General features: G+C 41.9%; 1 protein-coding gene across 12 annotated transcripts in view; it reads left to right on the top strand.

Moving 5' to 3' along the window:
* Positions 1–27,166, top strand: part of CDC14B (cell division cycle 14B) — a 57,844-nt gene that overhangs the window by 17,226 nt on the left and 13,452 nt on the right. For 11 of the 12 annotated variants that reach the window (XR_014503069.1, XR_014503070.1, XR_014503071.1 and 8 more), the window contains exons 3-12: positions 1,274–1,349; positions 3,904–3,996; positions 14,409–14,485; positions 16,478–16,544; positions 17,569–17,631; positions 18,000–18,087; positions 18,658–18,888; positions 20,338–20,476; positions 22,156–22,309; positions 22,797–22,897. Coding sequence is in view for 8 of the 12 variants with exons in the window: in XM_083404087.1 (XP_083260213.1) it covers positions 1,274–1,349; positions 3,904–3,996; positions 14,409–14,485; positions 16,478–16,544; positions 17,569–17,631; positions 18,000–18,087; positions 18,658–18,888; positions 20,338–20,476; positions 22,156–22,309; positions 22,797–22,897 (1,089 nt within the window). In the remaining 4 variants the exon portion in view is untranslated. Of the gene's footprint in view, positions 1–1,273; positions 1,350–3,903; positions 3,997–14,408; positions 14,486–16,477; positions 16,545–17,568; positions 17,632–17,999; positions 18,088–18,657; positions 18,889–20,337; positions 20,477–22,155; positions 22,310–22,796; positions 22,898–24,151; positions 24,297–27,166 lie in introns of all 12 variants that reach the window. The other variant, XM_083404088.1, reaches the window with a different exon arrangement.

The following is a 27,166-nucleotide window of genomic DNA, read 5'->3' as shown; positions in this document are numbered from 1 at the left end:
TGACTAATTGGTATGACTGTAATTAGTTTAACCAAGAAAGTAGCCATCACTAGGTCTTATAGCAGCAAATTGCATATCCCCAACTAAAAATTAGCAAGGTTCTTGAGGGACCACTTAATATTTTACACACACACACACACACAGTTCTCATCTCAATTTCTCATAGCAACCCTGTGAAGTAGATTAGAGTGGGAGTCCCAGTAAACTTATTGGCTGAGTGGAGATTTGAACCCTGGTTTTCAGGTCCTAGTCCAGCACCCTAGCTACTACACCAAACAGGCTATCAAAGCAATATACATAGATCATATTTTAAATAGCCTTTAACTGGTACATTTCAGAAAATGATTGTAGATGATGCCTGTGCTATATTATGAAATTTGTTGTCCCTGGACCATAAGTCAGGGCCTTGTTAGCTTGCTTTTTATAATACGGTCTTGATGAAAACAATTTCAGTTTCCCTTGTTTAAAAAAAAATCATCAGTCATGCAGACACAAGAACAGATGGTCTCAACTGTTCATCAGCCTTTCTGTGGATCACCTGAATAGGCCATAGTTTGAGGGAAAACTGCGTGCAGCCAGTATAAACTGCTTAATCAAGATTCTGTATCTTTGCTACGTCATTGCAAGCATCCTGTTTTCTGAAAAAAGACAGGCTCAGATCAGAGACTTCTTCAGCAAGAAATAGGCAGCATCGTTTGTGGGTTGCCTTTGGTAGATATTCCTGAATTAAACACCCACAGCAGAGGCTGATTGGTAGGAGGCAAGGACAGAATAAGAATTATTCAGAGATCCAGTGGGCAACTTCCACCTTATTCAGTTCTTGTCACCTTCAGTATATATTTTAATTTGCAACGGAAAGGTTTTGAAGGGTTTTAACAGGGTGCTAACAAGCTTTTGTAATTTCTGCATTGTTACCTTTCAGACTGACTTTTCTAAAAACAATGTCTGCAAATTGTTTTACAGAAAATTCCCAAATTGTTTCAACACACACTGACATTGTAATCCAGTAGACACCGCAGAGCTGTTTTACAATATGTATGAGGGTTGCATAATTGTTTTTCCACCGATAATTGCAACGTATTCGAACAGTAATCTAGAAGTGAATCTGAATAAGTGATATGTCAGCTATAATGCCTGCATATGTGGGCAGTGCTGGCAGAGTTGAGGAGGGATGTGGTTCTTTTGAACAGCCATTTCAACCGAAGTATTTCAGTTTAAGCGAACTTTTTTTCCTCTTCACCCCTCTCTTTCCCACCCGCCCCCTTTCCCCAAGTTTCTATGCAGATTTTGGCCCACTCAATCTGGCAATGATTTACAGATACTGTTGCAAGCTAAATAAAAAATTGAAGGTAAAAATGACTTTGTACTCAATGGTTTGTATGTTATTATGTTCCTTTATAAAATGTTGCTGGGACTGAACATTATTCACTTGAAGTTCATGTGTGCACTGTTTTTACTACGTTATATTCACTGGCAGAAAATATTTAAAGTGAAAGGGATTTAGGTTGGTGTTAATATGGGTAGCCCAGAGAATGGTGTGTGTGTGTGTTTGGGTTTGGCAAAAGGGTGGGGAAGAATAATGTGGTAGAATAATGTGGTAGAATGTGGTAGAACTTGCTTTTATTTTGGAGTACAAATAACAGGGAATTCATTCTGTGCTTAATGGATAAAGGCAGAAGGCAAGAAACTGAAAACCATGGAACTTAAAAGTCCTCATGGTATCACAGACAAAATAAACTTACTAGGAAACACTGTTTGGAGTGGAAGTGCCCCCTCCCCCATGGAATTCCTTGTTTCTGGCAACCTGCCAGTGTCTGAAGATAATATGTATTTCAGTGGGTTTTATCTTTTTCATTAAAAAAATAACATCTTAACAATGTTTGCCAGTACCTCTTGACGATTAAAATACTGGTTCTTTATAATAAACATACCCTGTTGTTTTTAACATTTTAAGGAAAATGTATCTTGTACTGTAAGGAAATGGTTGGGATTCTAACCTAAGTCAAATATAGGGCCCCCATAGATGACGTGCTGCACCCACACAAGGGATCAAGTTGTAGCTCCTTGTGGACCACCATTCAGCATTACGCACCCTGGGCAAGAGGCAAGCCAAATAAAAACATATGACGAAAGCTCTGAGGCTCTCTGCCCTAGTCTATTCAGCGGCATGATATTTAATCTTTTGATCAATATAAAATTGAAAATTACTTACGTAATGGAATTTCCCCACACTCAACTCTCCCTGTGCATCCTGTGCTCTCCCTCCCCAAATATGTTTCAGAGAGTTGGGGCGGGGGACCCAGAGCAAATTTAGGAGGTGCGTGAGGAAAGGAGGGGGAGGGGAAATTATGTTGCACAGCCAAAAGTCCTAGCAGAAGCGCTTCTTGGATTACCCCCCTAAGACCCCCAGAGGTAGGCTGTGGTCTCCCCTTTAAAATAATTAGGAAACCAACTCCCCAAACTCCACCTCTGCTGTAATATTGGAACAAATAACTAGAAGAAGTAAATCTAGTTTTGTTCCTCATGGATTCTGTGAAGGTTAAATACATCTAGTTGCTGTTCCTCCCTGCTACAGATCGGTAGACACCACAAGCTTGTAATCTGTTTTCTTTTTCCTTTATGATCAGATGGAACAGTGTACAAGGCAATCTGTTATTTTCAAGTTTTTACAAAAATAATACCCTCGGGTGTTTTATAGAACTGTAGTAGTATATAGTGGCAATTAAGCCTTAAAACTGTACTATGTAGTAGTGTGAGGGATCTTGGGACAGCCAGCATGCTGAAGAAATGGCTCGTCCAGTCAAACAAGTCATACTATTTCCCAGGCTTTCCCACATTTTTTCAAGTTATTTAGATAGCAGATGGGGGAAAATGCCTATTGGGAAGACATTGCAGAATAAAAAAAACAGAAGCTGCAAATATGTTTTCATTCAGCCTTTGAAATGCGGTTGCAAAGTTAAACAGTGAAAACTGAAGTTTGTGACTCAGCAGTTACACACAGCTGCAAGACTTAAAGTGATGTTTGCTGTGGAGATCTGATAAATTGTAAGTTTGGAATTTGAAGTACTATGTGGAGGAGCTGGTTATGGGATTACTCTTGGATCTTCACATTCCAGTTACTCTGCTTGGGCCACATTAACACCATACATTTAAAGTGCTGTGAAAACACTTTTAACAGCCATCGCACCATTAACAAACAACGCATCCCAGGTTTCTTTGGGGAAAGCCATGATAGTTTAAAGTGGTATCGCAGTGCTTTAAAAGTATGGTGTGAATGTGGCCTTGTAGTAATTATTTTTCAGTGAACAGGGAAGCTGTTTGCTGAGGAGCTAGAGGTTTATAAGAGCATGTCTAGAGAAGGACAGCACTATAGGTTCAAATTTATGTTAGGGTGTGTATTTTTTTATTGCTCTTCTATAAATGACTAATGAATCTCTGAGGTGTGTAAATAAATTTCACATTGTCTGGTACAATTAAAGTTTACAAAAGACCCTTTAAAACAGCAAAGTTGAGGAAATTGCTTCTCATAATAACCTCATGTTTACACAAGCTCTTTTGTTCCTGACTCAAACACTTATGTTATGTTGTGGACTTCAGAATTGTTTCATTAAATTATATTTTAGCTTTGGATAGTTGATCTTCTAGCTCATTTAATTTTCTTCTTCTTACCATTTCAACCTTCATTACTATGTATGCTGGGTCCCAGTGTCCTTTGTTGTAGAAAGGCATTGGCAAAGAAGTAATTATTTGAATTATGTCTTAAATAAAATGTAACAGTGTAACTACATGTTACCAAATGAGGCTGTTTTCTATCTGTGCTTACTACTTAAATATGACTGAAATGCAACTTTTTATAATGCAAGGAGTTGGGTTATAACTCCATTGTTTATTTCCTTGGTACAGTCCTTTACCATGTTAAGAAAGAAGATTGTTCATTATACTGGCTTTGATCAGAAAAAGCAAGTCAACGCAGCCTTCCTCATAGGCTGTTACGCAGTAAGTATTCTAATGTTTAACTTTTAAACTGTCAAAGACCCACAAGCCTGTGTCGTCCCTACGCCCTCATGTCTAGTGATCAAGTAACTTGTGGTTCATGTCCTTTTGCCCCCAGTTTAGGAAAAGGAATGCATTCATAGGATAAAACTGCTTTACAGTTTTATCCCTAAGCCCATTTTCTTTCCCCATTTCCCCCTCACTTGTTGCTGCTGCTACTCTTATTACTAGATACATGGATTTATTTATTGCCAGACCATTTTGGAAAGCTCACCTGCCTTGCTAAACCAGATGTCATATAGGATACCATGTGAGACAGGGGAAGAAGTTGCAGTTCTTTGCAAGCCCCAGTGCTCAGCTGATCCGTCCTGGCTTCCGTGCACAGATCAGTGCAAAAACTAGTCACCTGATGGTCATTGTGATGTCAGGTGATTGACAGATGAGTCAGGGGCATCAACCTGACAAGCGGGGTTGTGAGGAAGATGAGGATCAGGCCCAGTGCTTTTTTTCTAGAAAAAAAGGTGCCAGTACTGTGTACATTTGAGTACCCCCAGGAAAAAAAACACTGATCAGGCCCACTGGTAGATCTAGTTATACCCTATTATAAACAGTCCAGGGTTTTTATGTTTCGAAGAAGATGAAAGACTTTTTAAAACATTAATTGAATTGGGACAACTGGGAATTAAGTGGGGCTAGTTTGAGGGAGCAGTGTTAAAATATAATGGAGGACAAACCATGCCCGTGAGGAATAGTTGTGTTTTTACTTTTAATTTATTTTTGTGGGCACATTTCAAATACAAAAACGTAAAGTGAGCATAACGAAAAACATAACCCACAAAGCACACAGGTGTAGACTTGGGAAGGCGGAATAGCTTTGACACATATCCATGGCACCAGATCAGAGCATCCTTCTAGAATGAACCCTGTACGACTGGAAGCGTAATCCCACATGCATCCGTATTAATGAAGGGAAAAGAATGAGAACCATGTAATAAACCAAACTCTGTTCAAGGAAATCCTGGGTTTCCTTGGACACGAAGGGGTACATCAGTGAGCCAGTGAGTAATGGTGGACATGCATTCCTGAAGGGCATCTTGCTCATGATTACCTCCTGGCACACGGGCGCAGTGGCACAGAAGGGGCAATGTGCATTTCTAGGGTGAGGGGTAAGCTTTCTCTCACAGATCATTTTTCTGGAAAAGAATGGTACATTTCACATTAACACTCCCATCCTAAACATGCTTTCTTTGAAATAAGTCTTGCTGATCGGCATGGTGTTAACATTCAAGTAAACATGCTGAGAATTGCAGCCTTAGTGTAATTTCTCGTATATGATTCAGTTAAGATTTGTATGTGGAAAGTACATTTCCTTCAAGTAACCACAGAGGTCCAGCAATCGGTACAGCAGGCATGGGGAGCTTGAGACTTGGGACTAAATGTGGCCCTCTATGCCTCTCTGGCCCTTGGAACTATGCTCTCTCCCTCTTCCCCAGGCCACATCCATTATTGGCACTGCTGTACATACTCCTCAAGTCCGGAATATGAACTTGAACTGTGTAACCATGTCTCTTGCTTGCTTGGATGAAGGGAGGGGAAATTAGGTTGAACACTTTGAGTTTTGAATGGGTGGAATGGACCACACTTCTACCTCTGACTCTGCCCATCACAAAAGATTCTCCACAAGGGACTCCAGCTGTTAGGCTGAAGAATGTTATCCACCCCTGGGGTAGAGGGCAAGTTGTTTGTGTGGGCTGTACTTTTACTCCAAAACGTAAGGAGGAGGCACCAGGTTGGGGACAACTTCCTTCTCTTCAGCGTACTCTAGAATCCATTGCAATGTGCCGAACTGCTTTAATGGGCATGCCAATCTCAAAAAAGTTCTGTGCTGAAGGTAGAAAGTTGGAAAATAATTTTTCTCAACGATAATTCTCCTTCTGATATGAAAGCTTAAATTGCTTTAAAGGCTTATTGAATTGTAACTTTACTTTTTTCATAACGAAGATACCTTTTGTAGACAATATGTTTTGGATCCTTCTTTCTCCAATCTTCAAAGGGATATAAGCTGCTCTGTACAGTGTGGCTTGGTTTGCTAACTGTTTCTGAAAGTCGCATGGTGTGTCCAGAATTCTTCTCCAGCTGAGTGGAAGTTCAGCTTGAGCAGGATTTCCGTACAAAGAGCTACAGTATTCATACCCTGTTAAGCAATGATCACACGTTGGCATGGATATGGTTCTTGATTTGTCCTGTCCAACTTAGAACAATAAACCCTGCCTACACTGGTGCATTATGCAATTGTCACAAGGCAGGAGAAGTTAGAGCTAGAAGGGGACATGAATGCAACTATATGTGTGGTCCTCTCCTTCCAGAGCTCTCCTTGCAATTGCTATATTGCAGGCACCCCCAAACTTAGTCAACACATTTTGACTAATTAAAAACATGTCTTCAATTACCTAATTGCAACACTTTTTTAATGTTAATTAATATAAAAGCTTCAGATAGCAGGTGTAATTAAAAAAAGAGGTATCCCTTCTTTACTCCTTGGGTGATTCCTGCTGCAGCACATACGTACACCATCTAAGACAAAACAAATCAAAACAAAAAGGTTGTTTTCTTTCGGCAGGATTCAATTTATGAGTCGTGTAAGTGGAAGCCTTTCCTCTTTCTCCTCCTCTCTCATGTCCCCCAAAATTGGCTCAGGGAGCTCGGAAGAACCCCTAGAACGGTGTGTAGGGGGAGGAGAGGGGGACCATTCAGCCTGGCAAACTGAATTGCTTGCCCTGTTGGAACGATCACATGTTGAATAACTCCCCTAATTCATATGAAAATATGTGTCTGTTAACTAGCTAATTACGCTACATGCATTTATCAATAAAGTTCTGTCCTTTAAATTAAGTGACCGCAGTAATGCTTTTCTGTACTTCTTAAAGCAGCAGTTGTTGTTGCTGCCAAAACTAGCCCAACACATAAAGGGAGAGATTCTTTATCAGCTACTGAAAATTAGCTCACTGTTCTTTAAAAAAAACCCACAGAAAATACAAGAGCCAGTGCTTTCGAGTCTTGCCTTGTCATATAGAAGCGTTGTCACTGTTTCCATTTTGTGGGAGTAATTATAATTTGCATTTAATGTAGGAAATGTGTCGTTTTAGTGCTGAATCACTGCTACCTAGTGGAGCTTTGTATTCCTAAGCTGTTTTCACTGTTTGGCTTTAAACTTTTGCTTGATGTTTATAGAGGACAACTTGAACGTTTTCAGTGGGACTGGGATTTTAACCAGAAAGTAGTAAATCTGTTGTGCTAATTGTCTAGTTGTTGTGGCTGTTCTTCTAGACATTGTGTGGTGTCCTTTACGCACAGATAATTTGACAGTTCTTAATATGGCAAGTTTTACTGTCTTCCTATTATTGATTTCTATGACTGCAGCTGTATGAAACTAATAGTAATTGAATAGAAATTTAATAAATAAACACTATAGAGTTATTTATTTATTATCACCAGAATGTTAAATGCTTTCGAGTATACTCTCTAATGGTAAAAGGAGTTACAATAAAATATTTGTTGTTTTTCAATGTTTTGTAGGTGGTTGTATTAACCTTCTGATACCTTGACATCCCCCTTCAAAAAAAGAAATGACATATTTGACATACCCCTGCATGAATGTATTAAATGCATTTTTAGATGTTACTCTGCGGCTGTTGATTTCAGATACATCTAAGAATAATACATAATGATGCAAGTGGCTACAACACTGCAAATGGTGCTATTCCTACAAGTTTTATTTTGGAAATAAACACAGAACCATAGAACTGAAGGCTAGTGAGAGTGTTATTGAGAAAATATTAGACATGCCTTGAAATCAGTGGTCCTTGAATGCTCCAGTGAAAATTGGGTTTGCAATTCAAATTACCACATATAACCTTAAGCCAAATAAGGTAAAATCTCAAATTAAGACAACTGTTTATCATACCTGTTGTATCTAGAATGTTTTCAGAAAATGAATCTGAATGTGCTGTTCCTTCATTCCATGAAGATCATGAATCATTAATGGCATTTTCATTTATGTTTTCAGTGTTTGTAGGTAATGTAGTTTCTTCCGTTTGTCTTTTCCTGTCAGGCCATTTGCTCTCTTGGATCTTTCAATAAGAGTTTCTTGTGGTATACCGTATCAAAAACTGGGTTATTTGGGGACCTGAACTTTAGAAACAGAAGAAAGAAGCGTTTCAAATAATATGCAATAACTCAAAATAATTAGTGGGATGGTTAAGCAATCTGTTAGTGCCTTGAACATGATTTTTGGGTAGGTTTCGTCACTAATCATCTGTATGTAATTGTGACATATATTAAATTGAGCAGCATGTGTGTGCTGCTGGAAAAGGATGTGACAACCTTCATTGACCTGGTGCTCTTCAGATGTTTAACACCCCCATCATCCCTGACCGTTGGTCATTATGATGGCTGGGACTGAGACTGGGACCGTAGTCTGAAACATCCCAAGCCGTCACATTGAGGGAGGCTGATACGTGGAATATTTGGTAGCAGAGTAATGATAAGTGTTGTGAAATAAGACGTCGTAGCTTTAGTTTTGCTCAGTTAAAATATCAGCCTGTTCATACTTAAAAGGCAGAACTGCATTAGCTAGAGAGCTTTATAGTTCTTTGTTAGCAGATAGAAATACACTTTGAGATTACTTCTGAAGTGGGTGCTTTTGATCTCCTCTATTATTTCACGGGTTAATATCCTTTCTTCTGACTCTCTTTGTCTGTTTTAATTCAGAAATAGCTCCTGTGTGTCCTGTCCTCCTCCTTTGTCTCCTGCCTCCATCTCAGCTCTGTATCCCAAATCCTGCATTAACTTAGTAACAGTGTTTCTTTTTCTCAGGCTTGGCACTAATTATGTCCTTTTGGAGGGCTACCCTTCTTGGGTCCTACCCTCAGGAATTGCTGTAATTCAGGTCATCTCCAGGACTCATCTCTGTGTACTTTATTTTCTCATCTTCTTCCTTCAGGGTAAGCAGTTTCCTTCACCTCTTGTGTTCTTTGTTTTTTTTTCCTTAATCCTTCCTAGGTTCAGTTTGCCAACTTTTCTAGATGTAACCTTATTTTAGATGGAGCTGCCGAAGCAGAATCACCACTGCTGATGTACCATTCAAATATCTAACCTTTCCATTAGTACTTCCAGTAGTACCTGAAATTAAATAAAAAATTTCTACATTAATGCATGGGGATTTGACACCAACAGAGTTTCTTGTATATCTTGTGTTGCCTTTCATAGCCTTCTCTACATTTAAGCAAATGGGCGTGTGTGTATTTGTGTCCTGTCTCTTTTCTAAAACCTGTATTGGATTGTGCTGGGGTTTTTCCCCCTTACAATGTTTTCTCTCCCTCTAAGGGTGCATATTTCACCAGTGTGGTTGTGTCTCATTTCCCCAAGGAATAATATGCAATCTTCTTCTTTGATATCTGCAAGGTCTCAATGTTTGCCTGCTCCTGTGACTTTTCACTTTTATACCTGTTTACAGAAGCTGTCTCTTGGTAGAGTGCAGCTGCTACTCTAGCTTCCTGGCAGGTGGGTTGCTGTTGTCTACCAAGAGGCATTAGGCAGCTGGGAGGTCAGTGCAGTGCAAACACACTGGCAGGAGTGCCAGATTGGTTCTACCAGTGGATTTGCACTGCGCTGACCTCCCCACCGTATCAACCCTCCCAGAAAGCAATAGTAACCCACTGCCAGGAAGCCAGGCTACTGGTTCTGCCGACTAGGCAAGTTGCTTCTGTAGTCTGTTTTTACACAGTGTTATTATTGTTATGAGTTATGTTTGTGCCTTGGCTTAGGAAAGTCATTTCTGCTGTAATTATTTATTTTCTGTCTTTCTGTGATGCTTTCTTTCCCACTCTTTTGTAAAGCTGATGAAAAGTTGCTATTTAAAAAAAACAAAAACAAAATCTATAGAATACAAGGGCTTAAAGTTCTACTTTTTCTAAAAATAAAAATATGCACTAAACTTCCACAGGTTTTTCTCTCTCGCACACTTGACCACAAGTCAACTGTTTTAACTTTAACTCAGATCAGTTGTATATTATAATTCCCCAGAATATTGCATGACTGATAGGATATAGAAATGCCAATTCAGTTATAATTCTTGCAACAGGAGCAGATGAACTGCTACCCATTTCTTAACCATGGTTAAGGAATCTGGAATGGACCTTCCCTCTTGCACTTGAACCTCTGTGCCTGCCTATGCAATGATTCGGTATCTGTACCAATGATTTAGTGAGCAGAAGGAATGCACACCGAAGCAGGGAAGGGCTGGGGCAGCGATTGTGAAGTCTGATGAACCACTCTTAATCCTTTAACCAGGGTTACAGCCAGCTAGTGTTGTCTACACTGTACCTTGGACTGAGTTTTGAAGAAAATAAAGCTATTGGTTGATGATACATTCACAAGCTTGCGCGCACTTGCATCCAGAACCATTTAAAACAAAAGCATCACCTGTTCTGAAGATTTGTAATGTTTTTACATGCTTGTGTCTGACTGGGGAAAGTAATGACGCTAAATAGGCTCATGTCATTGGGCCATTGAATGATCTGGGAGATTGTTTTGCTGAAGTACTGTTGAAAATAAGTAGTTGTGGACTCGGTGCCTGGTAGGGAGGTTGTTGTTAGACTTAGAATCGTATTATCATAGAATTGTAGAGTTAGAAGGGACCCCAAGGGTCATCTAGTCCAGTGTTTCCCAACCTTGGGCCTCCAGCTGTTTTCGAACTACAATTCCCATCATCCCTGACCACTGGTCTTGCTAGCTGAGGATTATGGGAGTTGTAGTCCAAAAACAGTTGGAGGCCCAAGGTTGGGAAATGCTGATCTAGTCCAACCCCCTGCAATGTAGGAATATCATCTAAAGGATCCATGATAGATGGCCATCCAACCTCTGCTTAAAAACTGGAGTCCACTACCTCCCAAGGGAGTCTCTTCCCCTGTGGAACAGCTCTTACTGTCAGGAAATACTTCCTGATGTTTTGTCAGAATCTCCTTTCTTGTAACTTGAATCCATTGGTTCAGTTGACCCTGTCAGTGTTTGAAAAAGAAAAAGGTTCTGACCTCCTTTGCCTGGACCTCAGACCCTAGTTGGCACAAAGAGTCCTTAAGAAAGAGTACTTTGCAGAATGCTGCTTTTATTCTTAAAAAGTTGTCTTCTCCAACCACGACCGACAGCTTTTACCCACACCAAACGCAACTAGCTTACTACCGTCCAACCAACCCACACCCAACACTAACATTGGCCACTCTATATATACAGGTGCAATTTGGTGAAGGGTTGCATGAGTCCTTGTAGGCCGCTGACTCATGCTGACTTAGTTCTTTTAGCAGTAAAGAAACAGCGGCCAATTTTTAGCCGTGACAGACCCACTGTGGCGGGTGGAGAGGTCTGCTTCACCAACACATTTCCTGCAAAGAAGGCAGTGGGAAAGCAACAACCCAGAAGGATTGGCCCCACAACACCTGCGGACACCACCTAGTGTTGTCAGCAGATGGATAGGTGGGTGTGGCTTGTGAAGGGAAATGACCTGGCAGGCCAAGATGGACCAATGGGCTGGAGATTCCTCACCCCTGTCTTAGAGCAAGATGAGGAGACAGCTCTGGCAGATAAATCATGACTAATAATAATAATAATAAATAATTTTATTTATACCCCACCCTCCCTGGCCAGAGGGTGGCCGGGCAGCTAACACCAATAAAATCACAGTAAAAACATAATAGGGAGGAAAGGGGGGGGCAATTTAAAATACAGGTTAAAATGCAATTTAAAATGCAGCGTCATTTTAAAGTAGCTGATAAATCAAGACCATAAGGGGAGGGAAGCATAAGGGTCAGACCGAGTCGAAACCAAAAGCCAGGCAGAACAGCTCTGTCTTGCAGGCCCTGTGGAAAGATGTCAAGTCCCGCAGGGCCCTAGTCTCTTGTGACAGAGCGTTCCACTATGTCGGGGCCAGTACTGAAAAGGCCCTGGCCCTAGTTGAGACCAATCTAACCACCTTGAGGCTCGGGACCTCCAAAGTGTTGTTATTTGTGGACCTTAAGGTCCTCCGCGGGGCATACCAGGAGAGGCAGTCCCGTAGGCATGTGGGTCCTAGGCTGCATAGGGCTTTAAAGGTCAAAACCAGCACCTTAAACCTGACCCTGTACTCTACCGGGTGTGACCTTAACAATTTATGTGTCCCCCATTAGAAAAGCGCTTTCTTCCACTGATTCCCCCCACCCTCACCTTATGATACCATTGCAACATCCTTACGGAAGAGATGGTCTTTGTTAGGACATGGTTTTAATAGGTTATCACTTACGAAGTATACCAGAACTTCCAGCCTTACTGTCCAGAGCTCTCGCCCAGCAGATGCAGATGTACATGAATTGAGACTGGGAGGTTTTACAGCAGATGTTCCGTCCCACTTTACGTAGAAGCAACTCCCGAAGAACCCGCACATTTCTGCAATAGTATTTTACTTGTTTGTAGGACAGCATTGTGTTCAAAGCAATTTGAAGCTGCATTCCTTGAAAAGAAATTCAAGCAAGGTAGTTTTCCAAGTGCAGTGCTTCTAATTTCCAAGCCCTTGTAGGGGTTGAGTGAGGGTCCTGTTATTCACTCCATCAGTGCATATAGCCAGCAAAGCTCTCCTTCAAGATAAACAGTAATAGATTGCAGTGGCGTAGCGTGGGGGGTGCAGGGGGGCCCCGGCCACACCGGGCGCAACATCTTGGGGGGGGGGAGCGCGCTCGCACTCGCAGCTCTCTGTCCCTACCTGGCTCGCTCACTCACTCTCACTGCAGTGCTGGCTGTGCGAATCCGATCCGAGCCGCCGGGTCGCCGCCCACTGTGGAGGGGAGGGTGCCATGCGTGTGGTGCGGTGCGGAGAGAGAGCGAGGGACTATCTGGGGGAGGGACAGTGCAGTCGGGGGGGGGGGCGCAAATTATTTGCCTTGCCCCGGGTTAGGGGGCGCAAATTACTTGCCTTGCCCCGGGTGCTGACAACCCACGCTATGCCACTGATAGATTGTGCTGTTGAATGTACAAGCCACTGGGGGTGTTGTGACATGATTCCAGCGCCCTACTAATCAGAATGTGCAGGAGGGCCCCCAAGTGCAACAATGCTCATTCCCCCCCCCCCTTTTGAAGTAACTGAATACAGATTGCCATGTAAGCAGGGGTCCCCTCTTAAGACCAGTAACTCCAGAGACTAAAACTACCCAGCTGTGCTACTTTGTGTAGCATCTGTTCATCAAAACAGGACTTGAATGTTATTGAAACATGACGTGTCTCTTCAGTCCATGCAATGGATAATTGCTTTGTGTACAGCCAAATTGTATTGGGAATGCTAATTGGATAATCAAGAATTGCAGCTGCTGAATTATCTTTTACCTATAATTTTATCCTTTGTTTTATCTACTAGGAGAGCACAGTTGTTTAGGAAGGCTGATTGCAAAATTGTATCACCTAGCATTTTTAATATTTTAAGGATTAAAAACTGGGGCGGGTGAAACATGATAGAAGTGTGTACAGTTGCTAAACTTTGCTTATGCTATATTTCCTATTTTCATTTTTAATGAAGCATAGTTCTATAAATTTCCATTGCAAACTGTTTAGTATTTAAAATAATGATTAAACAGGCGGTGTGAGAACAGTCACAGTTCATGTCTTGTGCTGATGGAGGCTTAAAATAATTGCATTTCCTATATGGCAAAGTTAGGTTGCGATTCCAAAGGTTATTTGTTTACCACACTATAAAAATAAGTAGTACAGATAGGAGTCTCACCTTTGCAAGCAGGTGTAGGCTGGTTGTGAGAGTCAGGCCTAGCTGATATATTGTGGACATGGTGTGGATTCCACCAGAGTTGTCAAATCACGTGGGTGCTGTGCTCTTTGGTAAAAGCAGTTTGTGTGAATTGGTACCAACACGGTTGTACCAGTAGTAACCATAACACTGGGCTTGGGTTGCTTACATGCCAGACTGCTGTGCAGGCAAAGTCTTCTGTAGCCAATCCTGTTAGTTTAAAAAAATGACCCATTTGATGGTTCTGAATATTTATTGGGGCATTCTAATGGCTCATGAAGAAAACGTAGCAATGTTTTGAACTGGAATCTAATTCTGATCTGCAATTCTACTGCAATAACACTTTCTGGAGCTTGAACAGCATTTATGTATGCAGAATGGTTATTGGTTCTATTTGCCTTTTTTCTGGCTTTGTATTGACCGCCATGTTACTTTATAGCCAGTTCTCTGTATTACTGTATGCACACTATCCTTTGTCCTACTGTATGCCTTGCTTTGGTGGGTGGGAGAATTGCAGAGAATATTATCTTGTAGTTAACTTAAAAGTACCATATGAATGTTTTTTGTCCCCTTTTTCTCCTCTCTCTTTCCAAAATAGATAATATATCTGAGGGAATCTCCAGAAAACATATACAGGCATTTAGTGTCTGAAAATGTGACATATCTTCCTTTCAGGTAAATGAAAGCATGTATTAAAACCACCCATTCTTTAAAAATATTCATTTTACCCTTTCTTGGCAGGGCAGGGGGAGAAACTGATCCCCTGCCCATTTGGAATTCCTGCCTCAGCTTTCACTAACCTAGTGCTTGCCAGATGCTGTTAGAATCCAGCTCCCATCAGCCCCAAAGAATACGGTCAGTGGTTAGGGAGAATGGGAGTTAAACTCCAAAACCTCTGGAGAGCACCTGATTGGTGAAGACTTTTCTAGATCTTTTTTTACATGTGTGCTCAAGACTTAAACTATCCTTAAACAAAAATAAACCAGATAAGGGAGCCCCATGCAATTTGCTATGGCAAAATGTGTTAAGGAAACAATTTTAACATTGTTGTTTAGTTAAGGTGAAGGTAAAGGGACCCCTGACCATTAGATCCAGTCGTGACCAACTCTGGGGTTGCGATGCTCATCTCGCTTTATTGGCCGAGGGAGCTGGTGTACAGCTTCCGGGTCATGTGGCCAGCGCACAGAAACGCTGTTTACCTTCCCGCCCGAGCGGTACCTATCTATCTACTTGCACTTTGAAATGCTTTCGAACTGCTAGGTTGGCAGGAGCAGGGACCGAGCAACGGGAGCTCACCCTGTCACGGGGATTCAAACCACCGACCTTCTAATTGGCAAGTCCTAGACTCTGTGGTTTAACCCAGAGCGCCACCCGCATCCCTTGTTGTTTAGGTAAAGGTAAAGGTACCCCTGCCTGTACGGGCCAGTCGTGACCGACTCTGGGGTTACGCGCTCATCTCGCTTAAGAGGCCGGGAGCCAGCGCTGTCTGAAGACACTTCCGCGTCACATGGCCAGCGTGACGAAGCTGCACTGGTGAGCCAGCACCAGTGCCGCACACGGAAACGCCGTTTACCTTCCCGCTATAAAGCGGTACCTATTTATCTACTTGCACTTAAGAGTGCTTTCGAACTGCTAGGTGGGCAGGAGCTGGGACCGAACGGCGGGAGCTCACCCCGCCGCGGGGATTCGAACCGCCGACCATACGATCGGCAAGGCCTAGGCACTGAGGTTTTACCCACAGCGCCACCCACGTCCCTGTTGTTTAGTTACTGATCCCTAAAATATAGTTTTGTGTTTACACCAGCTGAACACTTCTCGTATGATAGATTATAGTGCTCTACATGTAGAGACACACACACAGTGCAATCCTATTCATATTAAATAAGCTGCACTGAGTTCAGCAAGGCTCCCCCCCAATAAGTGTTTATTGGATTGCAGCCGCAGGCTTCAAGGTTGATGGGGGGCCAAGCTCGCTACTTACTTAAGTGGCTAGTGGATTTTGCCCCCATGACAACACAGCTTCCAAGTGCAGCAATTTATTTTTCCACCTGCGGCTGACTAGTGCCTAGCATAGCAAATGAACCCAGAGCTGAGAATTCAACACACATGCAGGGCAGATCATTCCAGAAAACAAATCGAGCAGTTGGGACAGTTGTCACAGGATGCTCCCCACATTGACCTGAATACTCCTCTCATCTCATCATGGTGGTCAGCGTGAGCCTCAGTGAAGCTTGTAGCATCTGCTGGCTGGAGGGCTCTCAAAAAAGGGTCAGGTTGGCCATGGGCAGCAAGGATGGGCAGACTCCAGCTAGTGGAGTGAGCCAGCCTGACCTCTCTGCCATTTCTCTCGCATTTGCTGTTGACCCAAGAGAGCAAGGCAACCAGCCACAACAAGATCCTTCCTTGCCATGGCACTGCTCCACTGATGTGGCTTAGGCAACCAGCGCCCATGCATTGAGACCATTTGGCTTTTGCTGGAAAAGCAGTAATTGTGTGCCACAAAACTAGGGAACGGTTCAAGTGTCCTTTTGACAAGTATTTATCTGCTTGCTGTTAGCTAATAGAAACCACTAGCTAGAGTGTGTTGTTGTAGCCAAGTCAGGAAGCCTACAAAATTTCCCTTAGGAAAGTTGGCCAACGTTGAGTTCACACTTGTGTGCCTTGCAGGGATGCTGCGTTTGGTACCTGCAGTTTTCATCTAACGCTGCTTGACTGCTTTCAGGCGATAAATAAGGTTAGTAAAATAAATTCCATGTGTGATCTTGAACCCTATACAGTGGTGCCTCGCAAGACGAAAAGAATCCGTTCCGCGAGTCTCTTCGTCTTGCGGTTTTTTTCGTCTTGCGAAGCAAGCCCATTAGCGGATTAGCACTATTAGCGGCTTAGCGGATCAGCTGATAAGCGGCTTAGCGGATCAGCTGTTAAGTGGCTTAGCAGCTTGGGGAAAAGGGGGGGGGGAGGAAAAAACCCCCGCAGGAACTCGCAAGACATTTTCATCTTGCGAAGCAAGCCCATAGCAAATTCATTTTGCGAAGCACCTCCAAAACGGAAAACCCTTTCGTCTAGCAGGTTTTCCGTCTTGCGAGGCATTCGTCTTGCAGGGCACCACTGTACTTTGATCAGAACCTTATGGGATTCTGGAGAGTTTGAAATCTGAAAGATTTCCAAAAGATTGGATAATTAAGAAGAGGGGGAAATAAGCCAAACCACAATTATGGTTTGGATCCATAGTGATATCAGACTGCACTTCCGTGTTTGTATGATGTCTCCCACTCCCCAAATTCTATCAATCCCCCTCTTCTTGCAGCCCCTCATTTCAAACAATGCATCATTCTAGAGGGTCCTCTGACCCTCAGGAGTGGGCTTTCACTGGTCAGTAAGCCAGCTGTTGTCTATTTTTATTAGCTTTGTGGTGACCCATGGTTTTGAATAAGTACATTGAACTGAAGGGACTGGATTTGGGGGAGGCTGCAATGAGGAGGAGGGGGAGAAGAAGGAGAAGAAATTATTATTATTATTATTATTATTATTATTAGTGTTGGGAAAGTTCCATTGTGTGAGCAGGAATGGTAGTCATAATTACACTTACATAGCAATTTCTGAGTGCTTTGCATATATCATTTACATAAGTAAAGTTTTAGTTCAGACAATGTAGATAATATGGAATGGTAAAAGAGACAGACTAAAAGTGATCATTTATGGTCCATTCTACAAGTCTTATGTTGTTGTTTTTAAAGTTGCTCTCTTGCAAATTTTAGGCTTTGCGGTATGGCTTCCTTGATTTCAATTCATTTGATGTAGATGAATATGAGCACTATGAGGTAAGCATCATTCTGTTTACTGATGTCTACTTATAATTACTGCTGAGACTGTCTTTGCTTAAAATTGGCATGCATTACTTATAGCTCTTGATTTTTTCTGTTTTCAAGATAGTCTATATCTAAGTATGTGGAGTCAAGGAAAGTAAGGTAAATAACAAAAAGATGTTTCAATACACTTAAGGCTGTCGCATGACAGTGTGAGAGCATGTGGTCTATAATCCCAGATGAAATCGGAATTACACATTCTTATTCTGCAAAACCTTACATCAGCATTCCTCGTCATCCTCACTATGTTCACCGAAGCAAATGTGACTAATGTCAGGGATGTTTGAGGGATGAAGTAAACAATTCTTCTGTTTTCTTAACAGAGGGCTGAAAACGGAGACTTTAACTGGATAATACCCAAAAAATTCATTGCCTTCAGTGGCCCACACTCAAGAAGTAAAATTGAAAATGGTATGTTTAAAAGATAGAGGCACTTGTGGCGGAAACCATACATTATTCTGTTACTTATTGCATTACCAACTATAGCAGCCACGTCCAACTCCCAAGAGACTGCGATCTACTCCCAGTATAAAAAAACTGGCTGTGATCTACCCATAGTCACTGGAGGGAGGAGGAACTTATTTTAGGGTGGAAAGGCCAGAGTTGTTGAGCTTTTTTTGGCAGGGGGGAGGCTAACCATTAATTACAACACTAACAAGCACACAAAACAATAAAGCCAACTAACATCATCAGCAGACTAGAAACGATCGCCCTTTTGAAGCTATGTAGGAACGGGGCAGGGGACACAAACATTCATTATACATTGCTTTAAATCCCGCGATCGATAACGATCCTGCGACCAGCTGCGATCTTTCTGGGATCTACCTGTCGATCGCGGTCACCTGATTGGACATCGCTGAACTATAGAAATCAGTATTTGAAAACAGGCTGGGTTGATAGGTTTTGGTGGGGTATTTTGGGTGGCTTGCTTGATATTTTGTTCTACACTACCATAAATGTTCATTGTTTCCTTTCTTCCAGGTTACCCACACCACGCTCCCGAGGCCTATTTTCCCTACTTCAGAAGACATAATGTTACCACTATAATCCGTCTAAACAAGAGAGTGTATGATGCAAGGAGATTTAAAGATGCCGGTTTTGAACACTATGAACTCTTCTTTGCTGATGGAAGTATACCTAATGATGCCATCATCAGAACATTCCTAAGTATTTGTGAAAATGCCGAAGGTGCTATAGCAGTTCATTGCAAAGGTACAGGAATCATGCGTTAAAGTAATTGACACTAACTTTTTGGGATAGCATTCACAGCATGCATTATTAACCATCACTTGGTTCAGCCATTGCGCAGCATTTTTTTTAGCAATTTGACCAAAATCACACCAGTTTCTTTTTGAAATTGTTTGTACTGCAAGGATTCTGACATCTCTGTCATTAGAATGTTGGAAGTCTGCTTTTTCTTCCATCTCATCCCTAACTGCTGTGGCCTCTTGCTAGGTTACTACTTCCAACTTCCATGTGGAATCTTGCTAATCATACATAGCTTAGTTAGAGACAGAGAAATGGAAGCAGTAAGCCTCTAAACATTCTGCTTTCGGCCTGTGTTCCAGTGGATTCCACTAAACTGTAACAAGCACAAATGTGAAATAAATAAGTTGCCTGCATAAATGTGTAGTAAATAAAGAGCATCCCAGCGAGGCCAGCTGCTACAGGTAAGCCTCATCATAAGTCACCCAGGAGGTAGTGATTTTTATGGGAGAAAAGTGACAATGTGCAGCTCAAGCCTTTAGAAGTAAAATAAAGGTGAACATCCTTACAGAATAACATACGGATATATTTTAGTTTGCTTTTTTGTGTATTACAAATCTGGGTATCGAAAGCTAAGCTCACTTTGAAAGATCCCTTCCAGAGCAAACTTTCGACTGCCACCTTATGTCCAGGTATGCCTTTGGTGCAATTTAGAAAGTTTTGATTACAGATACAGTGTGTTGAATCCAAACAGGTTGGAGAGCACTTCCTGAATGGGGTGAGCTGTGAGCAATTTGGGTTTAGGAGGGAGCAGAGTTGTTGAAAATTGGGTAACCCCCCCCCCCCCGCCATTTCCCCAGAGGGCCACAGGTGGCTCAGCTCTGGAGCATCTCCATACCATTCGAAGAGATTGATGAAAGCTGAGGAGCTTCATCCAGGCTTGGATCTGCTCAAGCATTTGCTGTTTAAATTTGTTTATAAAATACATCAACAGGGCACTCTGAGCTGACCACAGAGGATACTGTCAGTTACAGAAAAGAGTATTATCTCAAGCCAGAATAGGAACATAGGTAACTGCCTCATAGCAAGTCTGACTATTGGTGCATCTAGCCCAGAGCTGTCTGCTCTGACTGGTTGCTGGAAAGGGCAACCTCATTATCTGCATCCTGATGGATCCAATTAACTGGAAATGCTGGAGATTTAACCTGGGACCTTTTGCATGTAGAGCATGTGATGTATGACTGAGCTATATAGTGTGTCACACACACACACACACACACACCCAATACATGGCCTGGTGTGCTTGGGGTTCCTTTTTGTGAAGGCCTGGCCTAAGAAATGTAGGGCCCAAGCAGTTGTGGTTTGCAGAGGGGGCATAAAAGCATGATAAAGCCTGAATGAGGATCTGCTTGCAAAAGCCAGAAAAAAGAACGAGCTTATTTGTGTTCCACGCAGCTGGACTTGGCAGAACTGGCACACTTATAGCCTGTTACATTATGAAGCATTACAGGATGACTGCTGCTGAAGCGATTGCCTGGATTAGAATCTGCAGACCTGGCTCTGTGATTGGAGCACAGCAGCACTTCCTGTTAGAGTAAGTAAGCTTTTAAACCCATTCCCACGCCCCACCCCCAGAAGATTGAATCAGTGCTGAAGCTATTTAATTATTTGCATGCAGTGACCGGGACCTGGCCTCAGACAAATTGGTAATGACCATTCTGCCTTCTGATATATTAAACATAGGTTAAAGGAGGTTAGGACCATAAAACAGCAGTTACCCACATAGAGAGCAGCGATTGGCAGTGTTCCTTCTGAAGACACTGGTAATTCTGACTGCTGGCTTGGTCTGCTGCTTGCTGCTTTGCACGTAAATTGGAAACTGCAGTATAAGCAGCCTACAATCACCGGCATCTGGTTAGAGCTGTGTGTCTTTGACTTGCCTTCCCATCAGTAGCATACCTTCCAACATTATGAAGCCCAAATCAGGGATGCCGTCTTTCCAGACACCATCTTCCCATTTTTTATTGTGAGAGCACACCAGCCAGTTTGGTTGCTGTGATCTCGTGTGATTTTGTGCTGCAGCCCCCCCCAAAAAACCCTGCTTTCTTCAGGCACAGTGCCCAAAAACCCATGTTTTGGGGCACCATGCGATATTGTGGCCCCCCAAAAGTGCTTTTTTCAGGGAAAAATTGCACCATGAAATTGCACAACATCGCAGCAACCCAAATGGACACTGTTATATCGTGAGAAAAAATGGGATGTCCCTTTTTCCCCCCTGAGACACTTGCGGGGTATGCAGTAGAATTCAGCAGCTGAATGTGCATTACTGACAGAAGCTGAAATCACAGAGCCTGTACAGTTGGCACACATTCTGCCTGGACTAAGCATTAAAGAAAAGGGAAGGAAAACAGAAAACTCAACCTCAAAATTATAGACTATGGTACAGAATTGGGTAGAAACATCAATATATATGAATTACTACTGAAGTGTATACAAAAATGAAATGAAACTATTGTTTTTTAAGGTGAAGAACATGCACAAAACATAGCAATGAAATGTCTAAAATGCGGTGATTAAAATATCGATATTGATTGATGCCTTAGCATCAGATTAGTATGATAAAACAAGTACACTGCAAGACTTCAGTCAGCACTCATTAAGCCTGCCAGCAGACTGAAAGCAACTTTTTAATCTACTAATACATCTAATTGTTTTAAACAAACAACAGCAATAGCTCTCTGAAATGTTTGTCTCCTGCCTTTCAGTAAAACTTTCAAGGTGGAAATAAAATTATAGTTGTTGGTTTTTTAAAAAACAACAACTCTGGTTTACATCCACCTGTTCACAAAAGGGCTTTTGATTCAGCTGAGATCCACTCCTCTAATGTAAGGGAGACAATTTTTAATGATTCCCCCGGCACCCCTCCACACTACTTCCCATGCTGTTCCAAAGATTCCACCAACCCTCCAGAGCAGATTGCTTTTTTTGTTGTTGGGGAGGGTGTTGCAGAGAAGAGGAGGAGGAATTGGCAAAAAATAACCTCATTTTCCAATTACTGGAAACCGCTGCTAGGTCAAAGCAGTTCTGCAAATGGAAGGGCATAGTTGGATGCAATGCGATAAATATTTTACATGACTATATTGAGACCATTTTGTACCACATTAGAGGGTGGCACACCTGCTACCGGACTCTGCTTAACCTATGAATTTGGATTTATAAATGTAGTCAAAAATTGATATTGGAAATTTCTACTGTATTTTCTCTCCGTAACAGGAAACAGTCAGAACTTTGGTTGGAAGGTGATATACTCCGTGCAAAGCTAAGGAAGACAGCAAAATACACTGTTACAAAAATTCTTTCAGGAGTAGATGACATTTCAATTCATGATTCCAAAAGTCAGATTGGCAGCAGTAAAGATTCTGAACCGGTAATCACCCGAACGTCGTGCTGTTGTAAATCTTAGGGCATTGCTAAATGTGGGTATAATAAAGCAAAAGTGGTTGGATTCTTTTTGTATGCTCTTCTGTATTCCTATTCCTGAAAAGCTTCCTAAGAGTAGGGAAAAATGTCTGATGAATGAGCAAGATTGAAAGGACATTCTACAGGTAAGGTATGGGCATAATATAGTTGAATTTAGATATTCCTTTTTGAGTAGCAGAAGAGAGATACACACACAAGTTTCTGTTGCTGTGGAGAGGGCGTTCCTCCTGTGGGTTTTTATGCCTGTGTTAACAAGAAAATACAACAGATACGCACCAAAATGCTAAAGAAATGTTTTTATGAAATCTGTTGCAACTTTAGGTGAAAAGTTCATTAGTTTACTGGGGGTCTGGTATGCATGAAGTTTTATGCTTCAGCATCAAGACTTTGAAGTATACTATAAATTATTCCAATGACTTACCATTTATTTACAGTACAGTGGTGATGAAGAAGAAATGCACTCAGTTACGCAAGGAGATAAGCTTCGTGCCCTGAAAAGTAAACGGCAGTCAAAAGGAAACTCAGTTCCACTAACGTAAGTTAATTTCATTTTGCATCTGTAAATGCAAAAGCCTCTTTCTTAAAGACTGACTTCTTCCGTATGTTTTTAGGTACTCTAAAAGTTGTACACAATTAATTCATTGCCACTAGCTGTCACCTCGATGTCCAGGTCTTCTCAGTTCCTTAACATCAGTAAATTCTCCTCTCTGCCGCATCTCCTAACATATCAGGCTCAATGGCTAAATCACAAAACACTTACTAAACCAAACATTACATCAATGCCTAAAAGCTTCTTTGTTTCAGTGTATTTTTAAAAACAAAACTGCTACAAAACAAGGCCCTTCCAGGATTGGTTTTCCTACCCATAACTTAAAAGTTTCTTGCTTTCTGCTTTTAGAGAAACTGCTGCTGGAACAGTTCCCTGTGTTTGTGTGTGAGAGTGTGAAGGTTTTGGGCCAAAAGAAATTCCTTTGCATGTGCATTATGGTTAGAAAAAAAGCATATCGGGCAAAAAGTATGCAATACTTTAAAAATATAATTTTAATGTAGAAAAGCAGCACATCTCTCTGTGTGTTTTGTTCGAAGTGTGGATGTATGTTTTGGTGCTGATGTTGCTGTTAGATCAGGCAGACTAAATATTAGTGAAGCAGATGTAGCCTAATTGATGCATAGCTGTCAACTTTTCCCTTTTCTTGCGAGGAATCCTATATGGAATAAGGGAATTTCCCTTAAAAAAAGGGAAACGTTGACAGCTATGAATTGATGGACCCTCCCACAGAGAGCATTTAATATTGGTATGCTATATTATGAACAAAGTTTTGTGTCTGTGTGTTTTTAAGGGCGTAGATTGCACTGAGGTCCTGCTTTTTATCTTCCCATAAGTACCTGGTTACCACTGTGAGGATGCGAGACTAAATGGACCAGTGGCATGATGCCGCAGGCTCTTAAATTGTATTCTTAAATGGCATTTGGACAAATCTGTCAGTTAAGTTCCAGCTAAGACAGAGTTTGGGGTATTTGAGGTGAAAAGTGATTTGCAGAATCCTTCCTAGATTCACCCTGTAAATCAAACGAAGGTTAAAATAATCTCCCTAAAAATACAGCATAGCTTTTGAACAGGGAAGGGATTTCCCCCCCACAGCACCAAAGAACACGGATAGAGCTTTTTTCCCCTTTTTTCAACTGCAACTGGCTGAAATGTACCACTCATTTCTTTAAAAAAAGAGTTCTTGATTTTCCCCTTTGATTTCATATCCATCTCTTCCTCCCCACCCTCACCCCTTTTTAGATGTCTCCTAGCTATGCTGGTGTCTGTCCTGAGTAGCATTGTCATCTGGTGGATTGTGTGTGGCTCCCTTCTTCCCAACCTCCTATTCTGTCTAGATGGGTTAAGAACCTAGGTCCAGCAGGACCTCCCTTGACAGAGTCATAGTGTAAGTGTGTCCCTATTACATTCTTTACAGAAGTTCACCTTCTCGCCTCTTTCATAAATGCATGCTCCAAGCTTTTACAGCCTTCTTCTTTTCCCCTCCCCCCCCCTTTTTTTTTTGCAAGGCATCATGGACCTTGGGCTACTTGCTTTTACAAGAAAACCGATTGTGATTTGTGTGCTTTAGAATTGCCCTTCGAAAACTGCCAGGCATTTGCAGGGTGGTGTTCTTTTCTTGTCTGGTGTTCATCTTGTTATCGGCATATGAAAGGTCGTTTGGGGTTTCTTCGTCTCCTAGTTCTGGACTAGTTTTGAATACCTACCTTGCCTCAGTAATCTGTGCTGGGTTTTGATTCTCAGATTATGAATTTGAAAAGATGCAGACAGTGCTTTGTCAGGGCAGTACAGGTCAGACACTGAAACTTGCAATCCCTGTGAATAAGGCTGCATAGGATTGTGCTGTAAGTGAAGGAATGTAAAAGGGGAAGACTATTTTCTGGATTGCAGGTATTCTGTATTTTTTCACATATGAAAGTCTTAAATCCCACCTTTCTGTCTGATTTAGGATGGAAATGTAAAATAGTTTATGAAAAAATGAAAGTTTGTTGTGTCTTGGATCGTACTGGGCCGATTTAAGAAACGAGGCCTTATGCCCCCTAGTGATACTTTGGAATATTTCACATTTTCCTGTATCTTTAACAAGAAGGTCTTGTGTTGAGCAGCTTGTGCTTCATTGCAACTTTCAGTCCTTAACTCTGCTCACGCTTACTAGCTTAATAGCTTATATGCTCCAATTTAAACCTACAGAAATGAGGCATAGATGATTTCCTTAACTTGATAAATATAGAATTATAGAATTGTACAGCCGGAAGTGAATCCCGGGGCAATCTAGTCCAACCCCCTACAATGCAGGGAATAAAGAGAAAGAGCAGGATGTCATTCACATATTGCTGGAACCTTGATAGCAGCTCCTAGCCATTTCATACAGATGCCCGCTCCCATTCTTTATAGTTGTAGACCATTGTCTTGCTCTGTGTTGTTTCTGGAAATTAGCATATCCTGCATTTTTAGTTTTAAAAATGCAGTAAATCACTGTACTGTATACACATCAGCCTTAGTGTGCTTAGAATAGCTTGCATTTTATTAACTCCTGGAGACTTGAGGCACATTTCTTGCTTCACAATAGAAGCAATGAGCTATGCATTGCAACCAATGAAATGAATTGGTGTCACAAAGCGAAAGAGACAATTACGGTGAGGAATTAAACTGTCTCTTCCCTTTGCAGTTGCCACTACAGTTGCAGTCTTGCAGAACCTGTCGCTTATCTGAAATGCACCCACTTACAAAATGTGGGGGGAGAGGGAGGGGTCACTGCTGTAGAAGAGGGATTTAGCATCTTAATGGAGCAATCCTTTGTCCCTGGGAGTGCTGCTATGATGGAGATGGAGGTGTACCAGTGAGAAGACACTTAGATCTTTAGACCTTCCACCACTGATGTTGGGTGGAGGAGGTAAGAAGGGGGCTTATCAGGGCTGGCTGTGGATACACCAGAACCATAGGCCCTTTGTTTCCCTCACTTTCCCACAGAATCACTGAAACTGAATGCCTGTCATAGGGTGGCCATAGTTAATTCCTTCCTATTACAGCCCCTGGCAGGGGGTGAAATCTGTTGTCCCCCACCTCCTGCTCTGGCTCCTATGAAATAGCCAAGCAGTGGATCTGACTCCCATTGTACCAGCTGATCACTCTTTCCCTCTTCCCCAATTCTGGTGTAAAGGTAAGTTAGGATTGCTCTGTTAATTGTCCTCTCAATGACTGGTTCATACCCTTTGTGGAGGAAAATGTTTTTTTAATAGCTGACCTGAATTTTTACTGTCCTGTTAAAGTTTTCAGGAATGCTTTTTTATATATCTAAAGTGGCTAAGAATAGAATAAATAGAAATAAACTGAAAACATATCAATTTATTATTTTTAAAGTAAGAATAAAGAAATCCATAGTCACCTAGCCATTGTCCCTCCTGGAAAGTTTCACTGAACAGAACTATTATTGCAGCCCACTTAATTACTTACAGGAACAGACAGGGGCAAATTCTTCTACAGTATCAGAGCTGACGATATGGGATTTATTTGTTTAAATTTGTGTACTGCCCTTCATCCAAAGATCGCAGGGTGGCTCACAGCATAAAAATACCAAATGAAAACACAAAATACGTAATAAAAACAAGAACAGAAAAAGAGAAAACCAGTAACACACCCCTCCCAAAAACACATTTAAAAGAACATAGAATTGTTAATCAGCCAAAGGCTTGGAAGAAGAGAACACCTGATGCCCTTAGAGGTATAATGAAGGTGCCAGACGGGCCTCCCTGGGGAGAGCATTCCACAAACTGGGAGCCACTGCAGAGAAGGCCCTGTTCTCATGTTGCTACCCCCCGGACCTCTCGTGGAGGAGGCACATAATAATCATAATCATAACATTTTATTTACACCCCACACTCCCTGGCCAGAGCTGGGCTCAGGGCGGCTAACACCAGTAAAATTACAGTAAAATCATAAGGGGGGGGGCAACCAATTTAAAATACAGGTTAAAATGCAATTTAAAATGCAGCCTCATTTTTAAGGAACCCATGGATCAAAACCATAAGGGAAGGGAAAACATAAGGGTCAGGGTTTGGACATAAGAGTCCAAACCAAAGGCCAGGTGGAACAGCTCTGTCTTGCAGATGTCAAGTCCTTCAGGGCCCTAATCTCTTGTGACAGAGCGTTCCACCAAGTCGGGGCCAGTACTGAAAAGGCCCTGGCCCTAGTTCTGACCAATCTAACCACCTTGTGACCTGGGACCTCCAAAATATTGTCATTTGTGGACCTTAAGGT

Source organism: Podarcis tiliguerta (assembly GCF_965153285.1).
Source record: "Podarcis tiliguerta genome assembly, chromosome: 11".
Lineage (NCBI taxonomy): Eukaryota > Metazoa > Chordata > Lepidosauria > Squamata > Lacertidae > Podarcis > Podarcis tiliguerta.
This window is presented reverse-complemented; position numbering and strand designations above follow the sequence as displayed.